This window comes from Prionailurus viverrinus, chromosome B3 (genome assembly GCF_022837055.1).
Source record: "Prionailurus viverrinus isolate Anna chromosome B3, UM_Priviv_1.0, whole genome shotgun sequence".
NCBI lineage: Eukaryota > Metazoa > Chordata > Mammalia > Carnivora > Felidae > Prionailurus > Prionailurus viverrinus.
In genome coordinates this window covers 35,435,191-35,457,503 of record NC_062566.1, presented here as the reverse complement: position 1 = coordinate 35,457,503, position 22,313 = coordinate 35,435,191, and the positions used below count along the sequence as shown (strand labels likewise).

Sequence of the window (22,313 nt, the reverse complement as noted above, 5' to 3'; positions counted from 1 at the left end):
AAAGACAAATACCACAATGATTTCTCTTATATATGGAATCTGAAAAAGAAAACCATAAGAACAAAAACCAAGCTTGGAGATACAGAGAACAGATTAGTGGCTGGAAGAAATGGGTGCAGGAGGTCAACAACAACAAAAGCAATTAAAAAAAAAAAAAGATAAAAAAAAAAAAACCCAAAAAACAACCCTGGAGAGTTTCTTACAAAAACAAAACAGATTCCTGGGGCTGCCAAACTGGACTTTTTAAATCAAATCACCCAGGAGTAGGGCCTGGGACTCTTTAACACACTCTCCAGGGGATTTTTATGGATAGTAGCCATGTCCAGTCTCTCCACTTTTCCCAGGGAAACTAAGGCCCAAAGAGGCCTTGAGCCAGTCATTAGCAGAAACAAAATAAGAATTAGGTCTTCTGAACCAGTTAGATGTTCTTTCCACACTATGACCAGGAGCCCACAGGACCAAAAAGAACTGCTCACCATGTATTTATTTTTATTAATTAATTAATTTATTAATTAATTTATTTATTTATTTAAGTAGGCTCCACACCCAGCATGGAGCCCAATGCAGGATCCAAACTCACAACTCTGAGATCAAGACCTGAGCTGAGATCGAAAGTCGGATGCTCAACCAACTGAGCCACCCAGGTGCCCCTGTTTTAGTATTCTTAAAATCAAAATTACTAATGCACACAGAGAGTCCAATACAGGTAGTTTTACAAGGCTTGTATGAAAAAACACAGTTCCTTGACCATGCTCCCCCCTCTATCCCTCCCCAGAAGCAAACACTTTCAACTCTCAGCTGATTGTTTTAGTATTGAAGGAGACCAGAATATCACCCCAAAATATGCCTCTTTGACATAAAAATTATTTTGAGTTGAAGGTAATTAAGAAGCAGCAAATGCAGGAGCGCTTGTGGGGGCTCAGTCAGTTAAGCGTCTGACTCCGGCTCAGGTCATGATCTCAGGGTTCGTGAGTTCGAACCTATGTCGGGCTCTGTGCTGACAGCTCAGAGACTGGAGCCTGCTTTGGATTCTGTCTCCCTCTCTCTCTGCCCTTCCCCCTCCCCTGCTCACACTCGCATGCTCTTTCTCTCTCTCTCTCTCAAAAATAAACATTAAAAAAAAGAGCAGCAAATGCAGGAAAAAGGCCCTCCCTACCCTTCCTCGCCTCCCCACCCCCCAATTTTGCCTAATTCTAAGGTATAAATTCCCCTTTTCTGGAAATAGATTTTTATCAGCCCAGTGATGCTCCAGAGGGATCTGCAAATACTCCTACTCCTTAGTTTATTTCCACATATTTACCCGCCCCACAGCATGCCATCCCTGGAAGCCTACAACCGGTTTCCTTTGTCCTGTATTTCTCTACAAATTTACTGTCTTTGTTGAAAACGCTATAGAAGCCAGAGCTGTAACTGCTGCTTTGAGTTACTTTTTTTACTGAGGTTTCTCCCACATGATGTGTGCCACATGCATTAATAAACTGTTTTTCTCTTCTCAATCTTTTTGTTCAAGAGCCCCAGCTGAAAACCTAAATGGGTAAAGTTTGGCCTCCCCTACAATATTTACCTCCACCTTTGGCATTATTTACATTTTTACAATGAGCACACCTCACTGTTATTCTTATGTAGTCTTTTTTTTTTGTAAGTTTACTTATTTTATTTTATTTTTTTAGTAATCTCTATATCCAAAGTGGGGCTTGAACTTACAACCCTGAGACCAAGAGACACATGCTCCAACTAAGCCAGCCAGGTGCCCCTCTTATATAGTCTTAATAACAGAGCTGGAATGGATTGCCAGGTCTGGCACAGGTTGAGGGATGCACAGGCATTGTGGAAAGCGCTGAGGTCACTGGGCACAGGCCACCAGCTCCTCCAGGGCTTGCTCACGGCGGTTGCCATGGACCAGCAGTACTTCCTTGATCCGGTCCTGCTGGAAGCCCATGTCACTGAACTGTTCCCAGAGGCGCAGGAATTCCCCTGCCTGAGGAAGTGGAAGCAGAGAGAGTGCTGGGGACTCTGCCAGGCCAGCCATCTCCCTGTGGAGCCCCCTTCCTGGTGCCCACTGTATCTACTCCCAGAAAGCTAAGGACTCCCCAAGCCAGGTAAGCCTGATCCTGGGCAGCACCTACATTTTGCCTGTACCTCTGGCTGACATGGGCGTGGACCTCCGTTCCTGTGCCAAGGAAGGAGGCCCTGGCTTGGCCACTGGCTCCATCCTGGCTCTACTCCCTCACTCTGGCCCATTCCTGACTCTCTGTGCTCTGGTACTCGGACAGAAAGAAGGAGGCTGCATACGGGTGCCCAGAGGATGCACAGCTTGGGGTCTCTGCCCAGGCCCCAAACCCTGCCGAGGTTTCTCACAGTGCAGCCTCTGCCTTCCTTCCTCCTCTGATCCCAATGCTTGAAAAGTCTCTGCTTATCCTCCCTCCCTCCTCCTCAGCATTTCTCCCATCCCTCTGTCCTTCCCTCAGCCCCTGTGAAGAGCTGCCCGGCAGAGCCTAGGCCAACAGCACACTGTGGACAGTTCATATACATTGGCCACTCAGAATGTACTACTGGGCCCCCGGGTGCCTGCATTCTGGTTTCCAGGTAGGCAGCAAACTCCCCAAGCAGAGTTTAAGCATCTTTGTGCTGCGCTTGGCTCTTCTGGGTATCTGACAGACCAGGCACTCTATAATATTTGTGTATTGATTCAGCTACATGACACAAAAGCCGTGCCTCCTGTTTCCTTCCCTTCCTCCCTCCTTCTGCCTCCCTGGGCTGTCTCCCTCTCCCCAGGGCTGAGCAAGCAGGCTAGCTCCTGATGGCCCCCAGGCTGTGCCTCTGGTACTGGTGTGCCCCTGTATGCTAGGCTCGTGTGTGCACCCACATCCCTCCCCTCCCCTTCCCCTGGGCCTGGGCGGGTGGCCCTGCTGACCTGGCTCTCGGAGAACTGGAACATCTCCATGGCCTCCTCCACCAGGCCCTCCTCATAGCCTTGCCGCAGCAGCCGATCACAGGCGCTAAGGTAGCTGAGAAACTGGGCCAGAAAGAGGAAAGGGGTGTGGTTAGAGGAGTGGCACGATCAGCCGATGGAACAGATTAAGAGGAACCTTGGGGACCTCGGTGAGGCCTGAGCTCAGACCAGGCTGACCAGTCGACCCACCATACATGAAATGGCCCCAGAGACCCTGTGAGCCAATAAAAGAGGGACAAAGGCCTCCTCTGGGGACCTAGGGACGGGTGGGCAGCAAGTTCTGACCAACTGTCCCAAACTGGGGGCTGTAATCCAGGGAAAGGGCTATCAGGATGAGCTACAGGGTTCCCAGAACCTAAGCAGGGGAGTGGGACTGGCCTGAAACACAGGCGTCTCCCCAACACCCATCCCAGTCTGTTCACCCTCCCTGGTAAGCACCCACCCATGTGAAAGCAGCCTCCTCACCCTCCACACCTGTGAGCACCCCCGTCCCTGGATACATATGTGTCTGCCATCCAGGACCATGTGAGCCCCAGTGCCGGGAAAGGGAGGACAGAGGAAGATCCCACAGGCCTGAAAACCTGTTCAAGTCACTCCGTGTTCAGTCACCACAAGTTGCTTTTGCCCTCAGGATGAAGTACTGCCTCCTTACCAGAGCTCAAAGGCCTGTCCCTGCCCATCAGTGGCCTTGACTCCCTCAGCACCCCCAGGCCTCTGCATATCTAACTCCCTCCGCCAAGGTCAGTCTCACTCCTCTTCCCTGGGAAGCCTCTGCCCCCAGTCTCCACTGGGTGCCTTGCCTGCTGCTCCCACAGCACCCATGCTTCCCCTATCCGAGCACATACAACTCTGTAGCTGTTCTACTATCTTCCTCAACGTTCTCATCTGCTGACTTCTCGCTCCATGAGGGAAGGGTTGTATCAGTCTTGTTCACTGCTGCGTTCCCAGAGCACCCAGCATGGCAGGCAGAAGGAGCTAAATAAATATATGCTGTGTTTATAAAATGAACTAAGAACCACCTCCAGGGAGCTCACAGCTTAGTGGGGGAGATGAACCAGATACGGGAAATCATGAGTGCCAGGCAAATCAAAGCAAGATTTATAGAGAGTTGATGCCAAGTGAAGGCTGAAGACCACAAGAATTACAGGTATAAGTGGAAAAGAAACAGGTCGGGTTTCTGCAGACCTTCAGAGCTGGGCAGAAAGCATGGATCATACAGATTAATGGTTTTCAAACTGTTTTAGCTTCTGAACTGTCCAAGCATCAGGAGGCTTCAACAATAATAGGAAGGTTGGAGCTGCTCTGGGAGAACTGGGGGCAGGAGCAGGGGAGTCAGGAGTCCAATGCTCCTGCCTCAGGACACCTAGACCTTGCTCTGAGCATGTTTTGTAAACCACCGAGCCAAGCCTTCCTAGCACAATTGAAGAAACAGGTCCAAGCGGGGTGGACAGCTTGCCCAGGGACCCAGGACTACAGCCTAGATCACCTGACCTCTCAGCCTTGTCCATCAGGGGCCCAGCTGCTAGCAGAGGGGCTTCAACTGCTAGAGGAGGGGCTTTGAGCTGCATTGAAAAGTAGACAGGATTTCCAAAGGTGGAAACAGGAGTATGTCAAGAGCAGGTGATGGATGTGCCCTTTGCCTCTTGGTTCACCCACAGCAAAGGTTCTTGGCCTTGGTGCTGACTGTAGCTGCCTGGGAACTTTACCCATAAACCACTGATGCTTGCCTCCAGAGGCTCTGATATAACCAGTCTAGGGGGCAGTCTGGGCACTGGGATTTTTTTTTTTTAAGTTTATTTATTTTGAGACAGAGAGTGTGAGGAGGGGAGGGACAGAGAGAGGGGGTAGGGGAGAGAATCCCAAGCAGGCTCCACACTATCAGTGTAGAGCCTGACATGGGGCTTGAACCCACAAACCGTGAGATCATGATCTGAGCCAAAGTCCGACACTTAACTGACTGAGCTACCCAGGCACTTCAGGGCCCTGGGATCTTTATAGCTTTCCAGGTAATTCTAATGTACAGCCAAGGCTGAGAACCACTGACTCAAGGGACGGCTGATCTCAATCCATACCAGTAGACTCCTTGCCAGGCTGCATATCAGAACCACCTTCAGATCTTTAAAATGATAGGCCATTGGCCCCACTCCGGATTCACTGACTGGGATCCTCCAGAGTAGGTCCTGTAGATCTACATTTGTAAAGATTCTGCTGGTTGGTCAGCTTTTGGGCCTATAAGACTGTAGAAGCCACCAGGTCTGCCTCAGGACCCAGGGTGGGTAAGGATGTCACTTTCACACCCCAGGACGGGACTGTAAGTCCCTCCCTTCTGTGAATAGGGAAAGTGAGACTCAAAGAGGGGCCCTTAGGTGCCTGGAGTCCCATAGCAAGGTGCCTGGCCTATGGATGCTCACACACACTGCCCATCCTGTCCTATAAGCAGTCAGTGGGCACATCCATCCTTGTGGAAGGAACGAAGCAATCATGGACAAAGCTTATCTTTTGTATCTCCTCTTTTCTCCCTGGCTCTTCTAAGAGCTCTGTCTCCATAACCTCCCTCCTGGACCATCTGTCATTAATTTCTGGCCAAAGAGGTTTACTATAGTATATATCCTTTAAGGTGAGAAGGAATCTGAACCCAAAGGAGCTGCTCAGTTAATGGCGGAACTTCACAGAACAGCGGGGAATATTAACTTGGTGGGGGAGGACAGACGAAGTCATCCAGTAGTCCTTCAGGCCCACACCTCAGGGCTTGGCTCCTGATTGACCACCAGGGAAGAAGGCCACCCAGAGATCCGGCTGGCCAGGCAGGTGGTCAGTACATATCTGGAAACACAATGTTCCTGATATAGTGTGATTCTTCCAGCCCACCCACAGGGAGGCCAGTGCCCTGTGCTGGCTCCAACTAATGTGCAGACCCGCACCATGGGCCTGGTCCTTCATAGTCCTCCTGGCCAGTTTCTTGGCCAAGGTCCTGGCTTTCAGCAGCAGCTGAAGGTGGGGGCAACTTTAGATCTACTTTTAAATTTCATATCCGCCTGGGATGCTTCCCTGGAAGGTTCTCCCACAAGAAATGAGAGAAAAGAAGCATGCAGCAAAGATTCAGAGTCAAACCACCCTGGCCTCAATGCCAGTTCTGCCACTGATTGTTTATATGAACCTCCCTGGCCTCAATTTCCTCATCTGCAAAGTGGGGACAGTGGTGGCAACTGTGCGGAATTGAGAAGGCCTGATTGAATACTCTCTGATTGAGGGACTGGCACAAAGAAGGTGTTCAAGAAATGTCAGCAGCCTCCATGTTAACCACACGGGGGTCACCATGTTGCAAGTCTTCCTCCAGGACAAGGCACAGACCAATGAAGCCAGAGGAGAGCGGAAGCAGGAATGGGCAGGGAAGGGGGCCAGGGGCATTCGCCCACCTCCTCAACCTGGAAGCAGCACATCCTGCTTCAGCTCCAGTCTGAGAGTTACTCTCCTTTTGTCACTTCTTATCCAAGAGCAGGCAGCTCCAGACCTCAGGGACCCAGCACATAGCAGTCATCTACGTGACTGTGGAGAGAGTGCCCAAGCCTTCTGATGGTGGGGGGGGGGCACAGAGACAACTAAGTGCCAACTGCCCTGGGACCTTTTGATACCTTCAGCTCAGCTTTCCAACCAAAAGAGTTCCCATGTGTCAGAAACAACGCGAAGTAGGATGTTACATTCTGGTGGGAGAAGGGAGGTTTGGGCAGTGGCATTCAATGTTACCTCCTGCCCCAACTCATAATCCTTCCATGCCTTCCTGTTGTTAGTGGGTCATTTATAAACTTCTCAGCCCAGTCTTCAAGGCACCCTCAATCTGCCCTCAACTCCCTTTCTCTTTTTTTTTTTTTTTAATTTTTTTTTAATGTTTATTTATTTCTGAGACAGAGAGAGACAGAGCATGAGCAGGGGAGGGGCAGAGAGAGACACACAGAATCAGAAGCAGGCTCCAGGCTCTGAGCTGCCAGCACAGCGCCTGACTCAGGGCTGGAACTCACAAACCGTGAGATCACGACCTGAGCCGAAGTTGGTTGCTTAACCAACTGAGCCACCCAGGTGCCCCTCCCTTTCCCTGTCTTATCTCCTACCAGCCTGCATCATGTACCCTGCACTCCAGCAAGACTGGTGGGATCAGGGCCTCCCAAACCCTTCCTTGCTGTCTCTCCACACCTTTGCTCATACTGTTTCTCCTGCTTGGAATATCATCCCTTCTCTTTCCTTCAAATTCAGAGCTTATTCATCCTTGAAGTCTAGCTGAAGACGTGCCACCTCCATGAAGACTTTCCTGATCACTAGAACCTCCTTGTGGTCGATTAAGGATGGCCATAAATTCTTTGCAGGCCCTTCCATCAAGAGGGAGTTTTCCCCATAGCTCCCCACTGCATCTAAACACCTAGGAAGTTCCCAGTAAATGCTGTTGATTAGATGGATGGATGGGTAGATCAAAAGAGAAAGAGATGGATATGAATACAGATAAACTGTTCATTGAAGGAAGTGGTTAGAGCTGTGCCTTCCAATATGGTAGCAAGCAGCTACATGTGACTATTTAAATTTAAATTAATTATAATTAAGTAAAAAAATTCAGTTTTTTAGTCACACTGTCAATATTTCAAATAACCACATACAGCTAGTGTCTACTGTATTAGACAACACAGGTATAAAACATCTCTCTCTGCAGAAGGTTCTATTGGGGATCTCTGGAAAGATTATTGGTTGCCCAAAGCTCCAGCCCCCTGTGCTTGGGGCAGAGACTGGGACAGGAATAGAATATTAAAACTCTCTGGGCACAGGGATTCCTGATAAACTCTTATGGAGAAAATAGCCTTAGGGTCTAGAAACTTGCTCATAACCCTCAACAATTAATGCCAGGCTAAGGTTCTGCTTCTAAAGAGGAGAAAAAATTTTTTCACGTTAAAGATAAAAACCACTTGGCCCCTCCCCTGGCTCCAGACCCACAGCTCCCCCAGCTCTGGGACCCATGCACCTACCTGGCTCAGGCTCTGTCGCCCTGTCTTCTGCAGAGCCCCGATAGCCCTGTGCAGGGGATATCCCAGGGCAACCACTGGCCCGATGAGATCTTGCTCCTCCTGGCTCAGGGCAGACAGCAGGTCAGCAGAAGCAGGGTGTGCTCTACAGGTGCTGAGACTCTGAGACACCCCCCCAAGAGGTGGCAGGCAGGTATACGGGCTGAGGGACTGAAATACAGACAGGTTGGATGTGTCAGTTACTGGAAGTGACACCTGGCTGGGCAGGACATTTTTACTGACAGGCCACTAAATGATAATATTTCCACAAGAGAAATATCATAGGTCCATCCTATTATCCCATTTTACAGATACTGAAATCAAGGTTCAGAGAAGTTAATGACTGAGTAAGCAACACACATTTGGGAGCTGAGCCCTACTCAAAATCAAATTCAGGATTCTTTACTCCACACCTTAGTGAGTGGGGAGCAGAGGTGGATCTTCCTCCTTCTTCAGTGTGGCTGGACTGGGGCTTGGCAGGGCATGGAAGAGGGCAGGGACTGGGCATAGCTGTGCTGAGAGGACCCACACAGACCCTAGAGTAAGGAGGGTGGCTGGAAGGCATATCAGTCAGTTTGGCCAGCATCACCCCTTACCCATTCCCTGTCAAGAAGCACCCGTCTGCCAACTCTGAACAAACTACCCTGATCCCTTCTCCCCAAGTGAAGCCTAGCTGCTGCCCTGGCTCTTGGGGCAGAGTGTGTATGTGTGACATGAATCCCCCACCCATTCCTATCTTTTCAAGGGGTTCCCTGCCAGGGAAACTTACTCTAGGGTCTGCTTTACCCCCAGTTTTAACTGGAAAACATCAAAATCTTAGGATCTGAGTCTATTCTTTTGACCTTAAAAAAGATTCTTAGTGGGGCACCTGGGTGGCTCAGTCAGTTAAGTGTCTGACTTCAGCTCAGGTCATGATCTCGTGGTCCGTGAGTTCAAGCCCCATGCCAGGCTCTGTGCTGACAGCTCAGAGCCTGGAGCCTGCTTCAGATTCTGTGTCTCCCTCTCTCTCTGCCTCTCCCCCACTCACACTGTCTTGCTTTCTCTCAAAAATAAGTAAAATATTAAAAAAAAAATTCTCAGCTGCTCTCTGCCTCAATTTTCTCCTGTACAGAACATGTGCCCCAATCCTCCCCCACCCAACAGGGTTGTTGCTAGAGTTAAGTTTAATGTGCACCAGGAAGAGCCATCCTGGCATCACCATCTGGCCCTTGATGCGGTGTGGTCTGTCCAATTTACAGAGCCTCTTCTCTGAGTTTGCTCTACGCAACTGTGTGAGGTCAAGTGGCCCACTTCACAGGTAGAACAGGGATAGCTCAGAGCAGTTCAGTGACTTGCCAACGGTCACACACCAGTGAGTGGGAAAAGCCAGACCTCTAGTCTGTCTTTTGGATTTAAACTTCAGCTGGGCCTTATTCTGTTGCATCTCTTGGCCTGACTGCAGGGCAGCTGGGGGGCAGAAAGCTGTGCCCAACTGCCACCTTTGGCTATCAATCCTGACCCATTCCATCTGCTCCAGATCCACGTTTTATGGAGTTTGGTACTTAGATAATTTGGATCTCTCAAGGCACACACAATTGTGAAGATAAAATTAGGTATAAGGCCTTGGGAGAGGCAAAGTGAGGGGTCTGAGGCTTAAGTTTCACTGATTTTACTTTTTTTTTTTTTTTAAGTGTACTTATTTTGAGAGAGAGAGAGAAAGAAAGAGAGATCAAGTGCGACAGGAGCAGACAGAGAGGGAGACAGAAAATCCCAAGCAGGCTTCACACTGTCAGTGCAGAGCCCAATTCGGGCTTGAACTCACAAACCACGAGATCATGACCTGAGCTGAAGTCAGATGCTTAAATGACTGAGCCACCCAGTCACCTGGGTTTTACTTTAAATTCACTTCTGCTCCCCTTTCTTGCAGGTGCACATCCTCTGTCCCAAAGCCTCCCAGTCTGCAAAAACTGTCACCTCCTCTCAACACCTGATCCCTCTCACTATTCAGTGCTGTCTTGTCCCACACCCCTTTGGCCAACTCTCCTTGTCCTGTGGTTTTGACCTTCTCTCTTTAAACTCAGGGCCCAGCAGCAAATAACTACTCAGTGAGTATTCTTTGAGTCGCCAGCTCATCCATCCTACAGGAAGCCCTTGCTCTGTGGGAAGCCCTAGATTTGAGTCACATTCATTACTTCAACAGACATTCACTGAGCACCCCCTACTGGCCAAGTCTGCAACTTGGTGCCCTGGCAACAAAAATGGATGCCATCCAATCACTGCCCTAAGAGATGGACAGGTACTGGATGATTACAATTATTGTGGCATGTGCCCTAATAGAAGCAAAACAGCGGGAAATAGGGAATGGGGGCCTCTGAGGAGGGAATATTCTAGGCCCAGGGCCACAGGAAGGACAACACAGTACGTGGCCAGATGAGAACAGTTAAAGGTAAGGAGGAGGAGAGCAGAGAGGAGGAGACTAGGGCTGCGAATCAGGCTAGGAACCCAGACTATTGGCCTGCGGGCTTGGCGGAGCTAGAAGGTTCCTTACCGCGACCGTGGGCTTGTGACTCCGCAGCGGGGGCATGGCGCCGGCCGTGGACGGCCGCGGGGGCGGCGCGGGGGTGCTGGGGAGTGGGGGCGCGGGGCCCGGGGGCGGCACGGGGCACTGACTCGGTGCCGGGCTGGGGCAGAGGCTCAGTGCCCGGTGGCGGATGCGGTGCAGGAGGGCGCGGGGGCGGGCGGCCAGCCTGCCCTCGGAGAGCCGCCGCCGCGCTCCGGCCAGCTCCGACCTCATGCCGCGCAGCATGTCCAGCGAGCACCGTGGATGGCCCGGGCCGGGACTCGCAGGGGGGGCGGGGCTCGCAGGGGGGCCGGGCTGGGGGCTGCAGGGACGCGGCTCTTCCTCGCTGGCGGAGGCGGCTTCTTCTTCGTCGTGGTCCTCGTCCTGGTTTTCTTCCTCCTCCACCTCCTCCTCAAGCCGCTGCTGGGGTCCAGCCTCAGGGCCCGTGTCTGCGGCAGGCATCGGCACCGGCTCGCGGTCGGGACTGACCAGCAACAGCCAGGCGGGAGGCGCTGACGCCGTTCCCGGGGCGTCGCATTGGAACGGGCAGGGTCCCCGGAGGACAGCCTCTACCCAGAAGAGCGCCCTCCTCTCCAGGCTGAAGTCGTGCTGCAAGTAGACGGCGACGTGAGGCTCTGGGACCCAAACTGGGGCCAGAGGGCGCACTCCTACTCCCTGGCCTTCCGGGAACCTATTCAGCCAAAAACTTCAGCTTCCGATTCTTAATCCCAGGCATCCATCACCACCCGACTCTCACCCTCAGTTTTAGCTAGCAATGGGGTGGATGAATATCAACGACAAGTGAATAGCAAATTCGGTCTCCACGGATGCAGGTAAAGAATAGGAAGTCCAGAAAGAGACTTTGATATCTGTGGGGCTTTTAGTAAATAATAAAGGTGGCATCTCAAGCAATGGGAAATAGAGGGACGAACTAATAAATGGTGTTAGCTAAAAACAAAAACAAAAACAAAAAACAAACATAAATGGTGTTAGCTAGCTGGAAGAAATTCTCACTCTTATACAAGGATGATTTCCAAAAGGATCAAACATTAAATATATGTATGAAACCATAAAAGTACTAGGAGAAAACAGGAAAGAAATCCTTGATAAGATCAAGTGGGGGAAACCTTTCTCACTGTAAATCAAAATCCAAAAGCCATAAAAGTACAGGTACACACATGTGCAAAATCTGCATGGCAAAGATACAATAGGTGAAGTCAAAAACGAATGACAAACTAGGGGAAAACAGCACTCACGTCACAGACAAAGGGCTACATTTACTAATATAGTGAGTGCTAGATATAGACTGGAAAAAGACCAACAGCTTAACATGAACAAAAGATATGGATGGTCCACAGAAAAGAGCCATACAGATGGCTTTTAAACACCCGAGCAGTTGCTCAACCTCACTCTTGACAAGAGAAAGGCAAATTAAAACTACCCTGAGATACCATCCGCCTAGCCCTCAGCAAAGATCCAAAGTCTGAGGACATTCTGTGGGAGAGTGTGGGAGGTACAGGCCTCTTGTAGAGTGCTGCCTGGGATGTAAATCAGTGACCCCTATGGAGGGCAATTTGGAAAAATACTTACAAATTTCAAAAGGACATTTGCATATAGTCATTCCATGTAACATTGTTTATAATTGGAAAAGACTGGGAAGAACCCAAGTGATCAAGAGGGCACCCATTCAATAAAGTAGGATATATCCATATAATGCACAATGCTATACAGCAAAAAATAAAACTGAAGAAGCTTTCCGTGTACTGATATAGAAAGATCTTAAAACATATTAGGTTAAAAAAAAAGTCAAGAAGAGCAGTGTATGTATAAAATGCTACCTTTGTGGGGCGCCTGGGTGGCTTAGTCGGTTAAGTGTCCAACTTTGACTCAGGTCATGATCTCGTGAGTTTGAACCCCACATGGAGCTCTCTGCTGTCAGCACAGGGCCTGCTTCAGATCCTCTGTCCCTCTCTCTCTCTCTGCCCCTCCCCTGCTCTGCGTGCTCGCTCGCTCTCTCTCAAAAACAAATAAACATGAAAAAAAATGCTACCTTTGGTGTAAAAAGGGAGGCAATAGCTGTACTTATTTGTGCATATACACAGAAGAATCCCTGGAAGAATACATAGAAAATGAGTAACAGCTCTCTCCAGTGAGGGGGTGGAGCTGGGAAACTGGGTGGATGAGGTGTCAGTGGGAGGCTTTTCACTCTCCCAAGATATTCTAGCTGCCTGTGGGCCAAACTGACCCCTCACCTAGCTTTTATAAATAAAGTGTGATTGGAACACAACCATTCCCACCCACCCCTTTCCAAAACTATAACTCTTTCCCTACAACAGAGTTTAATTGCCCCCGTTTTTTACTATCTGGCCTTTTACAGAAAATGTTTGTCAACACTTGCTCTCTACCATTTTATAGATTTTTTTTTTCATTTTTAAACTATGTGAATGTACTTTTTCTCTAAAACAATTTTTAACAGTGATGAACTCTCATTAAAGGGAAACTCTGAAACAACAAAACACAGACTTGCCAAGGCTCTGAATGTAGAAGGAAGGGAGAGGGCAGCCAGATGGATGGGTGGACATGGGCTTTTGGGGTCTGACAGATACATGTTGGAGTCTGGGTGTGTCACGCACAGGCAACATAACCCTGTGCATCACTTGGATGGGAGCTTTGGCTTCCTGTGCTATGGGGTGGGAACACATACCTGCTAAAAGGGTTATCATAAATATGAGAAAGAAAAAAGAGTGAATGTATAAAGAGCACCTAAGCACAGGCCCAGTGTACAGCAGGTGCTCAGTTATAGTAGCTGTGGTTATTATTTTTTCACAAGTAATCTAACCTCTATCTATAACATTATTGTTATGGGAAAATGTATTCCAAGTTCCAAATACTGGGAATACAGCCCAGTGAACTCAGAGGACTTACCAGGAGAAGCTGTAAATCATACTTGGAGTCTCATGCTTCTCTGTTAGATTGGCCCAGCAGTAAAAGAAATGGAGGCCCAGGAAGGGAAATGGCTCAAGGGAGTGCAGATACCCTTGCTGAGAGGAGGGGGGCAGAGCCAGGGTCAGCACCTTGGCTAGGACACCAGATGTGGACTTGGCAGAAAGGTGCCCAGTTCTGCTTCTAAGAGAAGTAGCTTTCAGAAAAGCCTCTTCCCAGCTTGGCCTGAGCTCAGCATGTAAGGAAAAGCTGTGATGATCCACCTCCAGTAAAGCAAATTTCTACTCCCAACCATAGAGGCCGACTTTGACTCAGGGCAAGAGCCCATAGCACAAGCTGCCTGGAGAAAGCGAGAGCTCCTGCCCTACAGAGGATGGGCCCCTGGACATGTGCTCTGGGCTCTACAGAGCTTCTTTCCATTCTGGAGACCTTGGTCCTAAGGAGCCTCAGTGCGACCCCAGGTTCTGCAGATAAAACAAAAATCACACTGAGTCTCTTGCTCCTGTGCCCCCAGGCCACTAGAGCCCCTTTCTCCTTTGTGGACTGGACTCTCTGCACCTGACTTCCTACAACCTGTTTTTTTTTTTTTAACCTTGGAACAATCCATGTCCAGTGTCTCTTACATTCCAATCCTGCTCTTAGCTAATATGAAATGATTTGGAGTCAAGACCTGAGTTTTAGTCTTGCCATGGCCACTAACTTCAGACGAGTCATTTCCCTTCTTTGGACCTCAGGTTTCCCATGTGCAAAATGAGTGATGGATGACCCAGATCCTCAGAATTTTTTACAAAGCCCTCTGCAGACAGTGGAGAATGAACATACAAGAGTCTGAGAGGCCCCACATCAGTTCCACAGTTCTTTGCAATCTTGTTTTTCATTTTATAAATTCATGTGAATTTTGTGTTCTAGCTCATGATACACCTGTGTTATAATACAAATGCAATAGATCTCCCCCTAAATCTTCAAGTAAACTTGACTCTCCCAGAAGTTAAATAATCATGTTTATCTTGAGGGTATGTGATACCACCACATACACTGGGTACACATCCCAGTGTGTGAGCTGTGGGGCATGGGGTGTTTCGAGGGTACCTCCAGGGCTGATGTGTTTTGGGTCTATGGAATAGTAATCCCCTCTAATGGGTTCCCTGTAACTGTCTGCATTTTAACAGGGGATTCTGGAGATAGTGTCTTAGCTCATAAGAGTGATCCTAAACGGTAGAATTTTAGATGTGCCAGGAGGCTGACGGAGAAGGGAGCAATTGGAGTATCCTTGCAATGACTCTCAGTTGCTTCATATAGGCAGGCTTCCAGTTATCCTAAGCTTAAAATAAGACCCACTGAATAATCCCCATCACAAGCCACCAGACTTCATGATGAAACACCTTTCCTCTTGGGTTATTTCCAAAACTCTCTAGAATATAACAGAAATGGCCTTGTTGCCCTTTAAAATCAAGGAACAAGGGGCACCTGGGTGGCTCAGTCGGTTAACAGTCTGACTCCTGATTTCAGCTCAGGTCATGGTCTCACGGTTTGTGAGTTCAAGCCCCCATCAGGCCCTATGCTGACAGTTCAGAGCCTGGATCCATCTTCAGATTCTGTGTCTCCCTCTCACTCTGCCTCTACCCTGCTCTCTCTCTCTCTCTCTCTCTCTCTCTCTCTCTCTCTCAAAAATAAATAAATATTAAAAAAAAAAAAAAAAGGCTTTGGGACACCTGAGTGGCTCAGTCGATTGAGCATCCAACTTCGGCTCAGGTCGTGATCTCATGTATGGTTCGTGAGTTCAAGTCCTGTGTTGGGCTCTGTGCTGATGACTCAGAGCCTGGAGCCTGCTTCAGATTCTGTCTCCATCTCTCTGCCCCTCCCCTGCTTGTGCTCTGTCTCTCTTTCTCTCAAATATAAAATAAAAAAACAAAAAAAAATTTTTAAAGGCTTTGTAGCTCCTTTCTTAAAAAAATTAAAATAAAATAAAATCAAGGAACCAAGCCCAAGTCTCAGCATCAGATCTATAGACCCAGAGACAAGGAGATAGATGGACAGAGAGGTATACTTACCATAGAACCCAGCAGAAGCTCCCTGCAAGCTGGGACGCTGAGCTCTGGCCCAGGAAGGGGCTCTGTGCCTATCACAAAGCCATTGGGCACCTTGAAGGGGACATCATCGAGGGCATTCATTCTGTCAGAGGAGTGTAGAGATGGCTGAGCAGGACTGGGGCAGGCTGCCTGGTGGCAGGGAGAGAGTGTAGTCCTGAGAACCAGGCTTGGTCTCAAATGGCCTTACCACTCTCCCGTGTGGTGACTTAGCTGAGCCCCACACAGCTAGGAAGGAAAAAGTAAAGTGGCTGGTGCTGCATTGGGAGGAAATGAACAAAAACAAGAGCATTCAAACTGACAAGAATTGACTATTTCATGTTTAAGTCTTGCCCTAGACAATTGTTTCCCAAAATGTGGCCTATGACACTAGTGCTGAAGCATGTTATCAAGAGTTTTTATCCAAACATTTAAGGAAAATGTCAAATTACAAACACTTCCAGAAAAGAAATACTTCCTGACTCATTTTTATTTCCGCACCATCCTGATACCAAATCTGACAAAATTAAGGTCAATCTCTCATGAAAATAACTGCAAAAATCTCCATAAAAATAATTTTGGATAGAAAAATACAACATTGCTGGGTTGAGTTTATTTCAGGAATGAGAGATTATCTTAATATTCCAAAATCAATCACTGGGAGTAAAAATAAATGTCAATAGAATAAAAATTTTAAGTTCTAGATTATCTATATCTGTAGATGCAGAAAAAGCACTTGATAAAATCAATGCCCGTTCATGATTTTAGGAAAAAACAAGCCCATTTAATAACTTAGGAATAGAAAGTAATTTCCTTAGCATAATCAAGAATATCACTAAAACATCTAAAGCAAACAGGCCACTTAATAGTGAAATACTGAAAGATATCCCCAAGATTGAGACAAGGATGTCCCCATTATCTCTTCTGTTCAGCATTGCACTGGAGATACTAGCCTGTGTAAAAAGAGAAAAGAAAAAAATAAAAGTATAAGGATTGGAAAAAAAGAAAACTACCATTATTTGTAGATGATATAATTATATGTAGAAAATCCAAAGGAATCTATAAATAAGACTCTTAGAATTAGTAAGTTAATTTAGCAAGGTCATTGGATACAAGGTCAATATATGAAAATCAACTATATCTCTCTATACAAACAACAAACCATGAAAATATTGTCTTTTAAAAATGTCATTAGAGAGTGAGATTTTAAATAAGATATCATGTAATATTATCAACCAACCTTCTAGGACTCAACCTAACACAAGATATGTAAGACCTCTATGTGAAAAACTATAAAATATTTATTGGAGGAACATGCCATGTTCATGAGTTAAGACTCAATGTCATAAACATATTAATTCTCCCTGAATTGATTTGTCGACCCCACATGTCAAATTCCATCTTGTTTTTGGGGGATAAATTGGCAAACTAACTCTGAAATTTAAATGAAAGGCAAAAGACTAAGAAAAGCCAAGACAATCTTGAAGAAGAAACAGCACTGTTGGAAGATTTATACTATATCAACACTTACTTTAAAGTTACAGGAATTAAGACAGTGTGGTACTAACATGAGGACTTACAAAGAGTCCAATAAAACAGAACAGAAAGTCCAGAAACAGATCCATATTTATATGGATCCTTAACTTACGACAAAATTGGCCCTGCGGAGAGCATAAGGAAAATAAAATTCTTTTCAGTAAATGGTTCTGGATCAATTGAATGTCCACCTACAAAAAAATCCTGGCCTCTACCTCACATCACACACACAAATCAATTCCAGGTAGACTACAGATCTAAATGTGAAAGGTAAAATGAAGCTTGAAGATAAAATAGGAGAATGTATTCATGACTTTAGAATAGGTAAACATTTCTTAGGCAGGTTGCAAAAAACTAACCGTAAAGGAAAACACTGACAAACTGGCTTCCATTCATTGGAAGATACCATTAAGACAGTAAAACAACAAAACAGAACCACACAAACAAAAAATAAAAAACACAAATCAGAGTGGGAGAAGATATTTGCAGCACATGTATCTGACCAAGGACTCGTATCCAGTAAGTACAAAGAACTACAAAGCAGTAAGAAAAAGACCTAATTCAAAAATGGGCAAGAGATGTTAACAGGTACTTCATAAAAGAGTATATCCAAATAAACATCAAAGTTGTCTAACCTCATTAGCCATTGGGAAAATGCAAAACAAAACAATGAGATACCAACACACACACACACACACACACACACACACACACACACACACACAAATGGTTAAAATTTAAAAAGCCTGACAATATCAAGTGTTGATGAGAATGAACTCTCATGCACTATTGAGAAAGTTAAATTAGTATTAGTCAACAGTATCTACTACTAAAGCTGAAATCTAAGAAAAATTAATTCATACATAGCTTCTGGGCCTTTTGGCTGGAGATCAAGTATAGTATCTGTTAGTTTAATAATATTCACAACAGCAAGGGATTTTATTTGTTACGTATTTTAAACTAAGGATTCTGTTCTCTTAACAAAATGAAACAAAGAATTCAAGCTCTTGAGACTGCCTATAATATATACTTAAATCTAGACTCCTGACCACAGTCTGGCATTTTGCAAACAATCAGGGTTTACCAGGGACTGCACCAGGGAGTATCTCTGGCTTACTACAATGTCATCCCTACTAGGATGTTGCAAACCCCTGTTGCGAGGGGTCACTGGGGTCATCCCCATGCCCACAGGAGATCATGAGAAGAGACAGAGTAAGTAATCTGACTGCAAAGAGGTCAAATGAGGCCAGATGGGCAAATCCTTTAATTCCCTCATCTCCACTGCCTGCCCACTCTAGTCTGTGTCTACTGTATGTAAGACTCCAAATGTTTCTCCACCCCATGCCAGGAGACAGTCTCCCAGCGCACTGGGAGCGGCTCTTCATGCTACAGGATCAGACAAGTCCCATTGTGATCAGTAAGTTATCTGCCCCATCAGCCTGTTCCATCAGGGGACCTCTGAGGCGTAAGGAGTTGTAAGGGACATAAGAAAGTTAGCAAGTTTTGGCATTCTCTGATTTATCATCCACATTTTCAGCTGTCATTAGAATTCTGAGCTGTGGGTAAAGGCCACAGCTTTGTTGAGACCCACGTGTGAACCGCCTGTCCACTGAGCAGGTACAGGGCCACCCTCCTCCTCTCTCACTTCTGACCCAGCATCTGCATCCTAATAGATATTCTCTACTCAGTTCTACACTTGTTTCTGGAATAATTTAAGAATTTGAGAATTCTGGAAATAGGAATAGGAAGGGCTACAGTATAAGACATGATCTAGTTAGAGCACACTCTAGAATGACAGTCATCCCTGCTAAGTATAAAATAAACGGTACAGATCATTAAATGATGATATTCTTCAACGGAAAGAAAGTATTCTAGTCTTTATGCGAGTTGGGCAAGCTTCAGGAAGGACCCTGACAGGACCCTGACCTGGATCCTGAAGAGTATGGGAACAGCCTGTGAGCAGGTTAAAGGTAGAGTGGAGAGCATAACTCCAGGGAGGGAACAGCTTGAGTCAGGGAGCAGAGGCAGGGCAGAGAGAGGTAGGGGGAGGAGGGGGCGGGGACAAAGCCTATGACTCAGATAGTTTGTGCTGGGAAGCAGCCTGCATTAAGACTGAAGGGGTAGATTGGGGTAGAGCTGGCAAGGGCCCTGAAAATGGAATACTGACTCCATTCAGTAGGCAGTGGAGAAAGCTTTGACGAATCTGAAGGGGTGGGGTGGGGTGAGGATGGGGAAGTGGGGATATTGGGAAGGCCAGTCTGTGCATGCTTCAGCAGGCTATAATCCAGGACCTCTCCATGGGTCTGTGCCTGTCTGGCTGCATCTGAGCCTAGGGGTGAGAGGCAGGGCAAGTGGGGGTTGTAGTAATTGGTCTACCTGGAGCCCAGGCACTGACGTATTATTTTTTATAAAGGTCTCCACTATACTCTAAATGACTTCATCCTTGCCCACAGCATCAATAATCTATGTGCCAATGACTCATATTAAATTCTGCACTTCTTCTCAGAGATCAAATTCATAAACACCACTGCCTACAAGGCATCTCCTCCAAGATTTCTCAAGGGTGCCTCAAACTCTACATATCTAAAGTGAACTCCTGATTTCCCCTCCCCCAAACTTTTCCTCCTCCCCAGAATTTCTTGTCTCAAGGAATGTCTAAGATATACAAACTGAGGACTCATGCCTGACTCTCTTCTCCCTCACGACCACTCATCTCATATCCCTGCCAAGTTTCCTCTCTTAAATCTCTGAAATCCACCCATTTCACGCTACCTCCACTGCTAACATGGGAGTCCAAGCCCCCATTATCTCTCACTTGGACAACTGTGTCCAACATATCCTCTTATGCCCTATCATTGTAATTGTTTCACACACTGGGACAAAAGTGATCATTTCAAAACAGCAAACTAAGCCAATCCCCTGCTTAGAAGCCCCAAATGGTTCCCAGCTCTCTCAGAATAAAAAGCAAACTCCTGACAAGGGCTTCCAAAGCTTTGCAGTGTCTGGCCCCTACCCCCTTCCCTCTTGTCTTACTCTAGCCATGCTAGTCTTCAATTGCCTTGGTCTCTTAGCCCAACACAGGGCCTTTGCATATTCTATTCCAAATTCTTGCCACATTCTTCTTCCGTGTCTCCTCTGCACTAGTGAATAGCTGTTTATGCCTCATAGCTTAGCTGAAACATCATCTCCTCAGAAAAGCTTTTCCTAGACTCTTCAACAAATGCTGTTGTGAAACTGGACAGCTACATGTAGAAGAATGAAACTGGACCACTTTCTTACACCATACACAAAAATCAATTCAAAATGGCTCAAAGACCTAAATGTGAGACAGGAAACCATCAAAATCCTAGAGAACACTGGCAGCAATCTCTTTGACCTCAGCCAGAGCAACTTCTTACTAGAAGTTTTGTCTCCCTTACCTTGTCGCTGAAGGCAAGGGAGACAGAAGTAAGCATGAACTATTAGGACTTCATCAGGATTAAAACTTTTGCACAGTGAAGGAAACAATCAACAAAAAGCAGCCTACAGAATGGGAGAAGATATTTGCAAACGACATATCTGATAAAGGGTTAGTATCCAAAATCTATAAAGAACTTATCAAACTCAACACCCAAAAAACAAATAACCCAATTAAGAAATGGGCAGAAGACATGAATAGACACTTTTCCAAAGAAGTCCTTCAGATGGCTAACAGAAACATGGAAAGATGCTCAACATCACCCATCATCAGGGAAATACAAACTAAAACCACAATGAGATACCACCACCACACCTGTCAAAATGGCTAAAATTAACAACACAAGAAACAACAGTTATTGGCAAGGATGCAGAAAAAGGGGAACTGTCTTGCACTGTTGGTAGGAAGGCAAACTGGTGCAGCTACTCTGGAGAAGAGCATGGAGGTTCCTCCAAAAACTAAAAATAGAAGTACACTATAATTCAGCAATTGCACTACTAGGTATTTACCCAAAGGATACAAAAATACTGATTTGAAGGGGTACATGTACCCTGATGCTTATAGTAACATCAATAGCCAAACTATGGAGAGAGCTCAAATGTCCATCAACTGATGAACGGATAAAAAATAAGTGGTACGCACGTGCGCGCGCGCACACACACACACACACACACACACACACTGTAATATTACTCAGCCATCAAAAAGAAAGAAATCTTGCCATTTGCAATGATGTGGATGAGGCTAGAATGTTATTATGTTATGCTAAACAAGTCAATCAGAGAAAGACAAATACCATATGATTTCACTCATATATGGGATTTAAGAAAAAAACCCAGATGAACCTATGAGAAGGGGAGGAAAAAGAGAAGAGAGGGAAACAAACCACAAGACACTCATAATGATAGGGAACAAACTCTGGGTTGATGGAGGGAGGTGGGTGAGAGATGGGCTAGATGGGTGATGGGCACTAAGGAGGGCATTTGTGATGAACACTGGGTGTTGTACGTGATCACTGAATTCTACTCTTGAAGCCAGTATGTTAACTAATTACAATTTAAATTAAAAAAAAAAAAAAGCTTTTCCTGATCCACCCCCCCCCCCCCAAACTTGGGTAGATCTACCCAGTACAGTGGCTTTTAAGACTTTAAAGGGCCTGGGGGCGCCTGGGTGGCTCAGTTGGTTAAGCATCCTACCTTGGCTCAGGTCATGATCTTGCAGTTTGTGGGTTTGAGCCCTGTGTCGGGGGGTTCTGTGCGGACAGCTAGGAGCCTGGAGCCTGGAGCCTCCTTTGGATTCCGTGTCTCCCTCTTTCTGCCCCTCCCCTACTTGCACTCTGTCTCTCAAAATAGATAAACATTAAAAAAGGAAAAAAAAAAAGGGCCTAATCTCATAGAACCATTTACCTTTCCTTCAAAGCACTCAGTACATTTTTTGATTGCTGGATCCATTAATTGGATATTAACCTATCCCCCTCACCATTATAGCCCTTATACTTAGCAAATTAATCTGAGTTTCAACAGGCATTTAATAAATATTTGAACAATGGAAAATATAAATGATGACTAACCACTTTTTCTTTGTAGCACATATCACAGCTAATTATCTGTATTCTTAAGCTTTTCTACTCTAGATCTAATTCCAGGAGGGCAAGAATCCTGTCTTTTTGCTCCCTTTCACATCTCTAGCACTTAGTATCATTCCTGGCAAATGGTAAAAACCATTTTCTAAGAACACAGTTCAAGTCCTAGAATCCATATTCTGGCAAGCATGAGGT

The 22,313-nt window shown here is 46.4% G+C and overlaps 1 protein-coding gene across 1 annotated transcript; it reads right to left on the bottom strand.

The window, feature by feature from the left end:
• Positions 1-1,085: 1,085 nt before the first annotated feature.
• UBAP1L (ubiquitin associated protein 1 like) lies at positions 1,086-15,648 on the bottom strand. Its single transcript, XM_047863013.1, has 5 exons — positions 15,529-15,648; positions 10,523-11,167; positions 7,960-8,166; positions 2,915-3,016; positions 1,086-1,978 (listed from the first exon to the last, which is right to left on the bottom strand). The coding sequence occupies exons 1-5, from the start codon at positions 15,646-15,648 to the stop codon at positions 1,844-1,846; spliced, it is 1,209 nt and encodes a 402-aa protein (XP_047718969.1). The 3' UTR covers positions 1,086-1,843.
• Positions 15,649-22,313: the final 6,665 nt, after the last annotated feature.